The sequence below is a fragment of the Grus americana genome, chromosome 11 (genome assembly GCF_028858705.1).
Source record: "Grus americana isolate bGruAme1 chromosome 11, bGruAme1.mat, whole genome shotgun sequence".
NCBI lineage: Eukaryota > Metazoa > Chordata > Aves > Gruiformes > Gruidae > Grus > Grus americana.
This window is the reverse complement of record NC_072862.1, coordinates 16,044,947-16,059,398: the sequence shown is the minus strand read 5'-3', so window position 1 is coordinate 16,059,398 and position 14,452 is coordinate 16,044,947. Positions and strand designations below refer to the sequence as shown.

General features: G+C 38.0%; 1 protein-coding gene across 11 annotated transcripts in view; it reads left to right on the top strand.

Annotated features, from left to right (window-relative positions):
- CACNA1D (calcium voltage-gated channel subunit alpha1 D) overlaps positions 1 to 14,452 on the top strand; it is a 199,955-nt gene that overhangs the window by 169,184 nt on the left and 16,319 nt on the right. For 10 of the 11 annotated variants that reach the window (XM_054837668.1, XM_054837669.1, XM_054837671.1 and 7 more), the window contains 3 exons: positions 906 to 1,008; positions 1,790 to 1,891; positions 7,500 to 7,630. In XM_054837668.1, coding sequence (XP_054693643.1) covers positions 906 to 1,008; positions 1,790 to 1,891; positions 7,500 to 7,630 — 336 coding nt within the window. The remainder of the gene's footprint in view (positions 1 to 905; positions 1,009 to 1,789; positions 1,892 to 7,499; positions 7,631 to 14,452) is intronic. The other variant, XR_008578761.1, reaches the window with a different exon arrangement.

Below are 14,452 nucleotides of genomic sequence, written 5' to 3'. Positions count from 1 at the left end.
ATTTGAGGGCTTCAGAACTACGGATAGTGTGGTTTTAGCAATTTCAGTAGGAATAAGATCAAGCGTTTAATTAAAGGATTGTTACAACAGCACTGTCATTTGGATTTCTTTTATATCTGTTTTATAAATAGGTAAGTTGATGTATAAAACAGTTCAAATGCAATGCCACAAGGCATACTCAAAGCAAATCTGTATCTATACATTAAGATAAATTATCTGATTGAGTAACGCTTTTAAACTAGAATAGAAGAAAATCCAAGTCAGACATGAAGAAGAGATTTTGATAGATTACATAGTGTTCTTCTGACAGACAGGGTCACAGCCATACTGCTCTAAAAGAACAACACTAAGGCAGAGATGGACTAATCCAAAGAGGAAAGTCCCTTTCCTGCTATTTCAGTGCCGATAGCACGAGAGATGCACGGCATCACTGCGGGGTTACCTGAGAAATGAATCTGCTTATACAAGACCGACCTGGTGCTGTGGCTCTTCATGGAGCATGAGGCTGGAGGAACCCATGGGAAACCCGGAACGTGACTGCAGCAGGAGTGCATGCTCTTAAATAACTGCATTTGTGCTTAATGCTCGTATAGTGTGGCTTATAGTCGTAGCCAGGGACTGGACTTTGGTGTTTGCAAATTAACTCAATAAATTGCTCAAGAAAACTACTGGACAGTTTTAGCTTTTGTATAAGCATGCATGTGATTAATACCAGAAAGAAGCAGTATTGGGTGGTTATTATACACAGCTAAGATGGAAGACTTAACTTTTTTCAAAGACTTATACCATTTTTATGCCTCTGGATATTATTTTTTGAACACATCAGCTTTTCAGAAATGAACGTTACAGGAGATTTTTTTCAAACAAAGGCGCATCAAAATTTGTTTTCCTTTTCTCATTTGCAGAGGTTAGTAGCCATGAATATGCCACTAAACAGTGATGGAACCGTCATGTTCAATGCTACTTTGTTTGCCTTGGTTAGGACTGCTCTAAAGATAAAAACAGAAGGTAAGGTTCTTAGCTGTAAAGCCTTTACTGCACTTGTCAGGAAGTGGTGTAATGAGGAAAAGTTACAGTTTATTCATTTTGTTGGACGTGAGTGAGACTGCCTTAGTGTCACTGGGTTTGGTTTTGAGTCACGAGTTGTATTCACTGTTGCTAGGAATGATTTGCTGGAAAATGAAAGGGATAGTGAGGCCAGAGCCCAGGAAAGCTCAGAAATTATTATATGCTTTTATCTGATCAGATAAAAACATGTGGCAGTGGCATCACAGGAGTTCTGCTGCAAGGAATGAATGAGTTCCGCTTTCTGTCCCACCAAGATGCTCCTTCCTCACTACTCTTTAACTCAGTGCCGTGGATCCCACATTGGTGCAACTGCAACTTTTGCACACTTGAAAGCAACATCCCCAGTTTGGTCGAGGCCAGTTTTGACTGGGTCAAATGGATTTCTGTCATTTGCATCAAGGAGGGAAAAGTTTTTAAAAAATAGTGGTGCATTTCAAAGAATTTTCTTTCTATTTTCATAGTTTTGTTCATTATTTTACCAACTTTTACTACACTCTGTTCCATGTCTTCTGCTATTCTCAGCAGAATTTGAGTTCCACTGGCAATAACAGACTGATTAGACAAAGCCCCCTCAGGCATCACTGTGGTTTAGGTGAGCGCTGTAGGAGATGAAAAACTGTGCAGGAGTCAGTTGCTTGAACTTTCCAGCCCGTACAGCTGAGTAATTACTATGATTGAACAAATAATTGCCATCTTCCGTTTTTCTATTTCATTGCCACAGGTAACCTAGAGCAAGCAAATGAAGAACTCAGAGCAGTTATAAAGAAAATATGGAAGAAAACGAGCATGAAATTACTTGACCAAGTTGTCCCTCCAGCTGGCGGTCAGTCTGATAAACTTTGCAATATGCTATTCTTTGTGCGTTTTGTCTTTCTAGATTGTCAGGAACCAAAGAAATAAAATTACTCAGTTTTTGCAATTATAATGTGATTAAAGGACACCAAACAAAACCAAAACAAACACAGAGAAAATTATATCCTGTTACACTAGATAATATGTATAGGACTGATAAGTACAACTTCCTTAGATCAGAAAGAAAGAGAGGAAAATCTTGTGCTTATTTTCTTGCTTGAAAAAAATACCTTCTTAGACCTAAATCTAGTCTTGATTTCAAGTCATTCAGCAAAATAAACTAAACTTAGTTTAATTTCAATGCATTTAGCAAAATAACATGTTTTGTGCTAATTAAGCTTGACAATGTACACTACATTATAGCTTATATCCTTGTATATGTTGAATACTTCTGGGAGAAAACTGAAAAAAAAATTAATTGCCAGCTTAAAAATAATTCTGCTGCTAAACTGAGGCTAAATTATCTCAGTTACACTAGTTTAAACCAGAGCAGTTCCATAGCCAACAGATAATGGAAATGGGTCAGATTTATGCCAGTGTGACTGAGATGGGAATATGGCCCATGTAGAGGTATCTAAATTCTAATGACACCAATACGTTTGCGAGAACTACGAGGCACGTGTATTAGGTGTTCCTACGTGCTGTAAAATGACATGTCAAATATTTGTTATATCTCTCTCTTTAAATATATATATTCTAATATATATATTTAGCTTTTTTCAATATATACATTTTTATTAATATGCTGTAGTGTAGGTTTAGGTGACTGTTTCTACTTGCTTTTTCAAGTTTTAAAGGTGCAGGATCTGTTGCACTGTCACCCACACCCAGGATATATTTATCTAGACATCCAATACACAGATCCGTTGTAATCATCTGGTATTTCTTGTAGTTTATTGTACTTTTATAGTGTTACGGCAGCTTTCAAGACTGATAAGCAGACTCAAGATCCCAGGCCCGATGGTGGTGGAGGCTGATCCCTTTCTGAAGGTGATACTCCCAGTCTCGAGGGGAGGAAGAGCATGCTGGCTGCACTGCTGTTCAGCATGACCCAAGAAGCAGCATTAGCTTTGTCGCTGGAGGGAGTCACTGCTATCGGTGTGGTGGCTGCCAGATAACAGTGGGGATGAAGGCAAAAACCTAGCAAATTTGACTATCCAAAGGGGAACTGATACTGCACATTTAAAACAACTTTTTGTGTTCTACTCTGTTGTTTTTAGCCTTACACCTAAGTGCTTGCATGGCATAGATGAATTGCTTTGTTATTGTTGTAACTATGTGCTTGAGCTTTTTCTGCAGCCTCTGTTCCTTTCAACTATGAGTCTTTCCGAATATTCTGAAGCAATTCTGTTTTAGGGTGGTGGCATGGAATTAGTGTTGCCTCTTGCCAACTTTATTCCCCTACATTTTTTTTATTGAAATAGAGATGCATGCTTCAGAATAGCAAGCTGTGCCTGCCTAAATCAATCTGACAAAGAATCTGCAAAGATTACATTCCTAGAACTAATCTTACAGTAACTCACTGTTAACTTCAGCTTCACTTCATTGCTGAATATAAGCTGTATATTTATTTTCAGCTATACTAAAATTCATTGCTAATATTTATTCTGCAAATGTAGCTCTTCAGTGTAGCTAGAAGGCTGAAAACCTGGATCACTGCTCGATTGATAGGAAACCGTATGGCTTCTACAACCCAGTATAAAGAACAATAGGTTGGGAAGTCCTTAAAATTTACAAATTTTTTATTTTAGCTTGGTTTGTTTCTCTGTGGACCTTGTTGTGACTTACCTGAAAACTGAAAATATTGTAACCCACCTAGAAAAGAGAGGAATATGGCTATTTTACATTCATATGCCACAGGAGTGTAAAATAGCTTAGTATACGGTAGAAATTAGTTTCTATTGATGCTTAATATTCAATAGAAAATTCTATATGACACCAGAGACAGCTGATAATAACAGTCTGCTAGGAGACAGAAAATTCTCTTCAGTATAAATCAACCAAGCATCCAAATTCAATCTGTTAAAATCACTTGCACTTAAATATATTGAGCATTCTAGTTTATAATGTTTTTCTCCAGTATTACTTTTGCTGATATTACTGAATGCTAGATCCTTTGTGTGCTCATGACCATGCCTCCAGAACACAAACAGAACAATTATTTGCAGAGCACAATGAAAATAATCAGTATAGCATTTTTTTTCCTGAATTATAAATAGATGCACTAGAAATTAACAGTTATTTAATTATTGGTACTGGCCAAAGAACTCATTGCTATAACTTCATTAAACCGTTAATAGTGAGCAACACATTTTCAGTACAGAAAAATGAAACTGCTTTGCAAAAACATAGAATGCCAGTCAAATGCCCGAATGTATGGACGAGTTAACATTCTTAGGAGACTAGAGAGTAAGAGAAATACATACAGCTCACTAAAGATTCACCCGTATTCTCTAAACTCCCCAGTCTCCACCTGCAAGCCCATTGAATCCTGCCTAATACTTTTTGCCCTCTTCCAAAAACATTCTACTGAAATGATTCCTTTTGCTGTCACTAATTGTAATTCTAGATTTGTCTATTCTGTGGTTAGTTATGCTTAGCTGCCTCCCTATACCTGTCCATATCTGGCTATATGTGTGTTACTCAAAAAAACAAAGTCAAGGATGGCTCCCCTTGGCCAGGCTTCAGTTCTTGTGTGCCCGTGTCTGCAGTACAACTGACTGTGCCTGTGAAGTACGCGTGCATCTTGTTCGTACATGTTCGACTTTGGCATGCACAGTTCAGCAAACTAGTAATGAGTTCGTCTAATATGCTTATAAAAAGTTGGTGCATGTCCAGAGTGATCAATAAGGCGCCCTTCATTTCTGCATACTGAGATTTCACAGGTATTGTCATCTCAGGTACAGTCAGTAGTCGTGCAATGTCATAGCCTGACCGGAGACGTGCTCCAAGCGCAACCCCTGGTAGTGTATGTTATACCAAGTCTGTCACTTCTGTGTGCTTGTCCTTTCTAGGAGCCATTTGCTATATCACTTCCTTCAAAGTTCTATTCAAATACTTGAAACAAAATAGCATAAAGGATGGGGAAAGGCTTATCTGGGGAGTTTGACCAAGGCTCTGTTGGAGATCAGCGGGTTTGGCTAAACTAGGGAAGGCAAGTTTAGATTAGATGCTTTATGAGAGATCTCTGATACAAACCACCATTAGCCTCCTGAGGAGCTGCCAAGGGAGATTACGGATAAACATCAAAGCAAATGTTCGCTGAAAGTTTAGAAATTAGATTTGGGGAGTCAACTAAAAAGCTTTTCGCTGCTGAGACTGAATCTGTAGACTGGTGAGCTTTTCTTGTGAGCTGTGGAGTTAGAGTTCCTGCTGTTTCCTAGCGGGAACTGTGGGGCCTTGGGCCCTTGAAGAGATGTCAGTGCTTGGCAGAGCAGGCTTTTTAACGTGCTAGGGTATTTCCTGCAACAGACTGGTCTCCCAACCAAGATATTTTAAAGCAATTATAATTATTTTTACTTTGATACATTTAAAGACAAATAAAATGCTGGGATAATACATCCCTGGTATGCTTTTACTGAAGGTAAAGCCTGTCGTACTTTTTCACACGCATACAGTCCATTTCAGGCATTATATTGAGCGTATTTTGAATGATAGAGGATTCATTTTGAGACAAATGTTGTCACGGAGGTAAAAATGAGTTTAAACAGTATTGTACGTGGATTGGATTTCCCCATCCTTTTTATTGATGTGAAATCAAGTCACAGAAAGAAGAAAGTTAATTAAATTGAAATTAGCAAAAGCTGTCGTATTACAGGTAAAAATACTATTAAAAATACTATCATTAGTGAGATATATTGGGACATATTATTATTGATAAAACGAAGACACAAGGACACTGTTTTAATCAAATGTTGATGTATGACGTTACAGTAGATGACAATCGATTAGAGTGTTTGCTTGACAGTCGATTAGAGAAAAAGCTTGCTTAACAGAATGTTTGTATGTTAAAAAACCAAAACCTCACAAAACAAAAAACCAAACTCAAGTCGGTCCTAAAGCTCCACTAGAGAGTTAAAATATGGAGAAAACAAATGACATAAAACTAAAAAAAAAAATCCATACTTTCCAACAAATGTGTGTGAAAATGTATCTGGACACGTTAAGGTTTTCCGCATTTAGTCAAGTCACAGCTGTACAGATCCTGAGATGCGTTAAGCACCTGTCTGTCCCAGCACAGCAACTGGGACGATGGGAACCTGCTGTCCATCGGGATGTGGGCCCTGACAGTGGCGAGAACTTCAGTGCCCAAAACCCACCAGCCCTCCTTTATGCATGGCAGCGGCCAACTAGCGACCCTGTTGCAAATAGCTGTCTCAAGATGCCAAAAAGAATCGAGAGATTAGGCAACACACCCGAAAGGGAAATAGCTAACTTCATGCCAGATGGCTCTAGGGGGGAAAAAGCGTTCGAAAACAAAAGCAATGTTTTTGAATAGAAAACTATTCCTAGTTTTCTGGCAAGCATTACTTATCAAGAGATCAAATTTGCACAGCTGAATGATTCAATGGGACTCATAAAACAGGCACGTACATTCTTAAAATGCGATGAACCAGGCGATTTCGATAGCCCTGTAAGGTACCTGCCTTTGAACTTTGAACGCTTTGCAATTTGAATTTTGTTCACAACAGTGACTCTGTAGAAATGCAAAGTTTTACTGTACTTGCCGTTTGCGTATCTTTTGAATTGTACTAAATTAACTGATGGAAGTAATTTTCATTTCTGTCAGCATTGCAGAGCTGACAATACAATAATGTGGGAAAGCACCGTGTTGTTTCATATTTACTATTAACGTCATCTATCTAGAAGGTGGCTAAGGACTGCATCTTCACTTAAACAAGAGCCTTATAGAAAATATCTGAAATTGTAACCTCTACGGGATTTCCTCAGAGTCTAGAATCCATCAGGTGACAGTGAGGTAGCAGAAGATACCGCCCAACATGAGCATCTGGGACACAAATAAAATTCAAACTGGAAGATGCTTGGGTATTACAGTGAGGGCATGACACCAATAAAAATGTGCAAAGCAAAGCAGGCTGTAAAGATGTCAAAGTCCTTATGCAATTAGATTCAGCAGTTAAAAAAAAAAAAAAAGATGTTGTAAGCAGGACCTTTTTTTTTTAATAGAGTCACTCTTACAAACATCAGTGTGTGTAAGTCATAGTAGCTTTTATTTTAATTCATTTATTCCAAGTAACTAAAGCCAGTCTTTCAGCTTCTACGCATACACAAACATGTTTATGGCTTTGTTAGAAACTTACAGAAACTTACTTGGAAGTACATGAGACTTGGTAAAGTATTGTATTTTCTTCTCTATTAAGGATGAGTTCACTTAACCGACTGAGCCTAAACTGCTTGCTAAAACATTGCTTTTAAGCTAGTTCAGGTTCCGTTGTTGTAAGCTGAAAGCATAGTACCTATTGCACCCATCACATTTTTCCCCCCAAATCAGATATGAGTGTACAGGCTATTGATAAATGTGCTGACTTGGGAGAGATCTGTCTGGTCTGTTCATTTAGATGATGAGGTAACCGTGGGGAAGTTCTATGCCACCTTCCTGATACAGGACTACTTTAGGAAATTCAAGAAACGCAAAGAACAAGGACTGGTGGGGAAATATCCTGCGAAGAATACCACGATTGCTCTGCAGGTGATTTTGTTTTTACATTTTTAACTAACCATTTTGTGAGCTTACTTGGAATAGCAGGTAGATGAATTTTGATGATTGTGCAGTGCTGCAAGGATTTTATTTAGCTGGGACACTTTGGCCCTTATTCGCCAGAAAAGTAAAACGTAATCCTGCTATTCTGTCTATAACCAGGTAAGTGCAAAAAATTATTCTCTGTGGATTACTCAAACAGCAGCAACAGTTATAAAATTTCTTAGCAAGTCTAGTTGATACATCACAGTCTGAAGTTGCTGATGTGAAATCAGATAAATGAAATGCTGAGCTATCATTTCCATTCTTTGATTTCCTTTCACTGTTTAATTTCTTGTGTTCCTACAGTGCTATGAGCCAGTTCTCCAAGAACTTCCTAATGTGCATTAACTTATAATAAAGAAGGTTTTATATAGTATCCTTTTTCTTCTTAATTCTCATTGTTCTTTTTCTTTTCCACTTTTGATTACTGGTGAAATACCTTCCTATCAGTATTTATTTTAATATTTGCAAGTTTTGAACTTCATGTTAATGAATTTCTTTTCTAGGAAGTAATATTAGCATACTATGTTAATGTCATATACGTCTGTCTGTCTCTTAAAACAAGCTGTCAAATGGAAACCAGGACAATAGATTTTGCCATCTGTCTCTCAAGAGGCCTGCGGCAAGCAGTCCATAGAGTATATGTCATCTAAAGAGTATATTCTGAATGTTTCTGTCCAGTGATACCCTTTGTATTATCAACTTTGAAACAGGCAAATGGAAGGCTGTCCTCAAATAATTCCAGACATCATACACTGCACCATTCTTACTGGATTGGGACTTTCTGAATTTTGGTTAATGCTGAGTAGATTCCTGCAAACTATGAAGATATTTAATGTTTCTGATAGCTTTTTATTCTGATGCCAAAATTTAGGAATATGTTGTGAAAATTCCTTTCTAAAGGTGGAGGAATGTGTTAACCTGATTCAGAGACTGTTTTCTTTGTTAAAAATCCTGCTGGATCGTACTTTGATCTTGCAGAACAATCTTTGCTGTCTTAAGCAGGTAATTTGTTTCATTCCTATTTCCTGAGAACGTCTCTGCTGGCAGCTCTGACACAAACTCCGTTCCAACCGTAAGCATGAGACACAACAGGCAGAGAGATTCATCACGATTCTTGCTGCTGCTGTGTGAGCACATGGCTTGCCAGGACAGTATGAACTGTATTTGCCTGTCATGAGAGAGGAGAAAATCATGGGGAATGGAAGAGATAAAAAGAAAAAAAACTGGCAACAGTTGAGAGGGAAGTCAAAGACACTGGATTTTTAGGAAGGACTTTGCAGACGTCTTCATTTCAGAAGCATGTGAGCATAAGGGCCTCAAAGTTAGTTTTAAGGCACAGCATTATGGTTTTCCACTTAGGTTTTCGAAGTTGTACACATAACAATATCGAAACAAACACTGAGTTTCCAAATGTGAGTATGCTCTCTTGTTGATTATCAGATCGTGCTTCCTGTTCAATAACAAATGGAGAGCAAGATGAAACTAGAAAGAATTAGCCCTTCCTCTGTCTTTGACAAATATTTTTTCAATTCAGAACAGCTAAAAACTGACCATGAATCTCTGCTAGGAATCTACAAAGGCTTATGGGATTGGAGGCATGGCAATTAGTTTTTTGCTGATTGAAACAATGCTCCTGTGGTAATAAGATGAGCCAGGCTGGTAGATGGGAAGGTTTGTTCTTTCTCCCCATTTTCCTCTCTTCTACTTTTGTCTTTCTAGCCAATCAGTAGTAACTCAACTCGATTTACCAAAGAAAAGTGGAAATACCATTTCAAAGAAACCTGAAACCTATGGTGGGGAAAAAGCCCAGGCTTACGGGGTTTCAGTCCAGCGTATACAGGGATAGTATAGTTCAATAGTGGAAGCTACAAGTCAAATTCAAAGTCAAAATGCCATGTTTGTTAGAATAATTAATTATATGAGGATACAGGTTTAAACCAGACCTGGGTATCTTTCTAAAAGACTCCTCCAGTCACTGTAGTGTGAGGAGTGGCTGTGTCTGCCCCTCAGGGCACAGCGTAGAAGCTGTAGAATCAGCGGCTTCTGAATTAGCACCAGAATAAGTGCAGAATAGGGGTTTTTTGTTGTTATGACTCTAGGAATTTTAACACACGAACCTGTGAAAATCTCATCCTTTGCCTGAATTTTATTTGGTTGCATGATGCCAGAACGTGCGTACTGTGTCACGAGAATGTCACAAGCAGCCGCCTCACCGTTTTGAGGCCAGAACCTTGACCCAGCTGGAATAAAGAAAACAGCTTATTCTGATATATTGGATTTGAGAAATGTTTGCGGGGGAGAGGAAACAATAAAAGTTTGGGCTGAGACAGGAGATTAGAACAGAGCTCCCTGCAAAACCAGATTTGCTTTGTGAATGCCAGAGCATGCAGCAGGCAGAAATTCCCCTTCTCACTCCACAAGAACTGCAATCAGGGTGATTTTTATTCCGTATAGCTCAGTTTTTCCTCAAGGATGCAGCGTTTGCTGTTAGCCTGACACAGGCTGCTGTTTGGGTACATGTAATCAAAGAGGACGCACTCTAGAAAGAGAAGGGGGTCTCAGGAGATTGTCTGCTTGGGCTATTCAGTAAAGTCTTTTTGCCGTGAAGTTTCAAACTCCTCCTCACTCGGAAAAGGACGCTTCAAATTATAACCAACAGCAGTTTGTCCGATCTTGCGTATTGTAACCAAAAGCATCTTCAGAAATGAAATAATATTCCTTGGAATTACAACAGTCTGTCTTCTGCAGACCCGGGGGATTTCACTCCTTAGGAAGGGAAACAAAACAAGTGGTTCTGAGAGGACAGGTGACCAGTGCACGTTAGCCATCTACTACCATCTATGTGGTGTGACACGTGCTCCTAGGACATGAGGAAAAAAAGTCCTTAGGGCTGTCAGTGCCTTTCTTATGCTATTGACTGATACCTAAGCAGTGAGAACAAATGTATTTTCTGGGTAAAATCAGAACAAAATTATATTTGTAGCAGTAGTTTAGGAGATGTCTTTTTGTAGTGATGGAAATTTGCATTGAGCCAAACAGTAGTCACATTGCTAGTAAAATAAATGTTAAGTGAAGCATGAACTAGGTTAATTACTTTCATCTAGTACTTAGTCAATGAATTCCATACTTTTCTTTCCCAGGGAAAATACTTACTGTAAACTATGTAATGTTTGCATCTATATTTCATATTTATTTACATGTAGCCCTCTTTGTTAATACATGCCAGTAAAAGTTAAAGGATGTGTTGTTTCACATCACAAGTACACAAAAGCTCTGATTGATTGAGCTGAACTTGATTTTGGGAACACGTTTCAGATTAAACTAATTATGTTTTTTTCTCTCTGCAAATTGTATAAGTAATATCAACCCTGCAGTAAACAGTAAAAGAAAAAATCCCCACTAGTAGGCATCAGCTGAGGGGTTAATACGTTGCTCAAGTTCAATGTAATTGCACTTCTGTGTTCATGTTGTGCTCACAGAAGGGCTTAGCTTGCAGGGGGTCTGGGTTTGACTGAAAGCACAGAGCTCTTGGGTAGTTGCAGAGCACTGCACTCCGCCTCAGCGTGAGAAGATGGGCTCTATGAAGATGCGTAACACGGGGGAATTGAGACTTGACTACTATGTCTCTTATGTTCACTGCTATAGCGTAGGTCTACTCAGCTACTTTTCTGCATGCTTACCTTCTTATTTTAGCAGTTCTTGCCTTGTATTCAGTTCATACTAACCTCAGTTTATTTTTATGTTAGTGTCAGCTTTGGGGTTTTTTGTTAAATAAGCAGGTAGCAAAAACATGTTTGTTATCTACAAATGTAATGGTTTATATGAACATTTTCAGAGTCATAGGCTTTCAATATTCTGAAGTTCTGAAGACAAGTATTTAGAATTCACGTTTATGCTTTGTTTCAGATCTAGTGAGTTTATATACCAATATACTTAAATATCCATCATTCTTCTAAAATCCATGGAGCAAAGCTTACAACTGTCTCTTCCATTTTCTGGTATCACTATAAGGTGCCTCAAAAGAGGGAGTGTTGTATATTTTACATGACTCGAAGTACTGTAGGTGATAGTGATTCTTATTATTTAAATAAGGGTATTGTGCTTGCCCTTCTTAAACTAAGCTTAAACGGCATATCTGTGTAGGTTGCACCATACCTCAGAATGGATGTGGGCTGAGTTTAGGTATAGGGAAGATTATCTTTTTGTGTTCCAGTATTTATAAGCATTTAAATGTTTTTCTGAAAGTCATGACTCTAGCATCTTGCATTGTACACAAATTTCTTAATATAAGACATATATCTAGAAGGGTGTTACTGTTTTATGCATACTATAGATGTGGAAAATTGATTTAAAATCTATTTGGCATTTGTTAAAAGTAGTCTTTTTAAAATGTTTAACTGTTTAGTGTTTTAATGTTTAACTTCTAAATGTTTTGGTGTTTTGGCATGAGGTGCTTTTCAGGCATCTTTAAGCTTATCTCTCTCTAAACAACCAATTCAGAAATACAGTTATTAATCATATGACATTTTTTCTCACTGAGGGACTCCTACAGCTCTATTATTTCAGCATTTGAAAGCACATGTGTGTTATCTCAATGCTGTGTCAGACAGGGGCATCATTAATTGTCTCTTGAGATGCTATTTAGGACACAGCACTGGTGTATTAGTTCCTCATGCCATCTTGAAAACATTGCAGGTGCTATTGTGCCTCAAAGCACAGCTGCACAGAATGGCCATGTTAATTTGAAGTCATCTTGTGCATTTACAGGAAAGCCTATTTAAAGATGTGCTTGGGTTTATTATGTAATTATGTTGCCTAGCGCCCTGTGTGTCACTGGTTTGCTCACTAACCATTGGACTGATACATCTCATCTTTCTCATGCCTATAAGGGAAAAATTAAGCAAGGAACACATCAAAAATTAAAATTTGGAGAGAAAGTGTCTGAATAAGAAACAACTTCTTTTGCAAACTTCTAGTGAAATCTCTAGAATAGAATTGGAGGAAATCAAACAGTAGCATTACTCTTTTTTTCTTCCTCTACTTCAAAGAAGGAACAAGAGAATAGAAAAACCTGAGTAGAAACAACAGATGTCCTCTTGCAGAACAGCACGAATAATTCAATGATGCAGTTTTAATCAATGTTATCCCTATAGAACTGGTGCCTAATCGTGTCTCTTGCGTGTTTTATCTGTTCTGTTAGACCCTTTCATCTTCCAGTGTCTTTGATGAAAACAAAATTTGCTAAAAGGTATAGGTAAATGCACATAAATATTTCTCACCCCTGTGAGAAAAAATATGTATTTCTTCCAGTTACAGGTCCATTAGGCAAAGACGTTTGTGCATGGCAAATAATAATACTCTGTGTTGGAAAGTTAGAGATGAACAGAACTGAACAATTTTGTGTTCTGCAATATACTGGGATTATTAAACAGATTTTCTTAGAAATGTGTTCCACCTGGCTGATTCAGCAGCCTTGTGAACCAGGCAGGTTCTCAGTCTGGTGAGCTGAGATGGATATTACACGTATATATGATGGCAGAACTGGCCCCTCGCTTCTTGAAGTGATGCGAATTGTATTTTGGTCCTCAAAAAATAGGAAATCAATCAGTATTTATTATTCACATTTCCATTTATTTAGGGAAAAAAATTTAAAGGTGTTTTTTACTGCTGAAATGGCATAAAATAACCTCGAAGCTTCCTTTAAGGAAAGGTGAGACTTCTCTGGATGTGAGAAAATCTTCAGGAATTAAGAATCTGCTATAAAAAATAAGGATATAAGGGAGACTAGAGAGGGTATGACCGTCTCTAGTTATCAGAGAAATGTTATCAAAGTTCTTATATTGGTCTTCAGTGTCTACTCATTCTGTTTGGGGAAAGTAAAGACAGTTTAGCTGTGAGTTTCTTTCCTCTGCAGCTCTGATAAGCCATGCTCAAAGACTGTGAGGAAGTAATTTCTGTATAAGACTCAAACTTGACTTTTTTTTTTTGAAGTCTTTATAGGATGATCCTTCAGGAATGCGGCTAGTCTTGAATCATTCTATGTAATAACAACAAAAGGTCTTATAAAGTTCTACTTAGGGGACTAATTGCCTTGTAAGAACTTAAGCAGTCATAGTGAAAAAGAAACAAGCACGCCTCTGGCAATTGTAGATAAATCATTCTCCAGACTCTCTTTTTGAAAAGTCCCATCTACTCAGGTTTTTTTTCTAAGAGAAGAAATCTCAAATTTAAATGTAGCAATTTTTAGAACTTCACAAGCGGAGGACAACGTACACTCCCATTGCCCTCTTGTGCATTATAGTGTCTCTAGAGTTCTTGCTGGGTAGACTAAAATGGGCAGCATTATATAGGGAAATGTGTATCAGAAGGACCCTTCTTCCCTGTGAACTGATGGAGAGATGTGGGGAAGGTTGTTTTGATTTGTGTGTGTGTTCTTTTATTTAAGAGATCTTTGATTTGGTTCTGAAATGCTTGAAGGTAAAGTCAAACATTTTATCAGTCCATGCTACCTCTGTGACCTTCACAAAAGACATTAGATGTGGTTCAGCGGAAGGATTTTCCTGCTGACAGTTAAGTACTGATTCCTGCATTTTTACATCAGCCCCACTTCTGTCATAGCCGACTGATCTAGTGACGGATTGTCTTATCAGTAAGAGCTGGTGAGTCTCACTATGCAGCGCTCTCCTGTCATAAAAATTCTTCTTAGAATACTTAGAATACTTTTAGATTGCAGCAGGTAAAATGAGGCAGTACATGAGAGTAGTCATT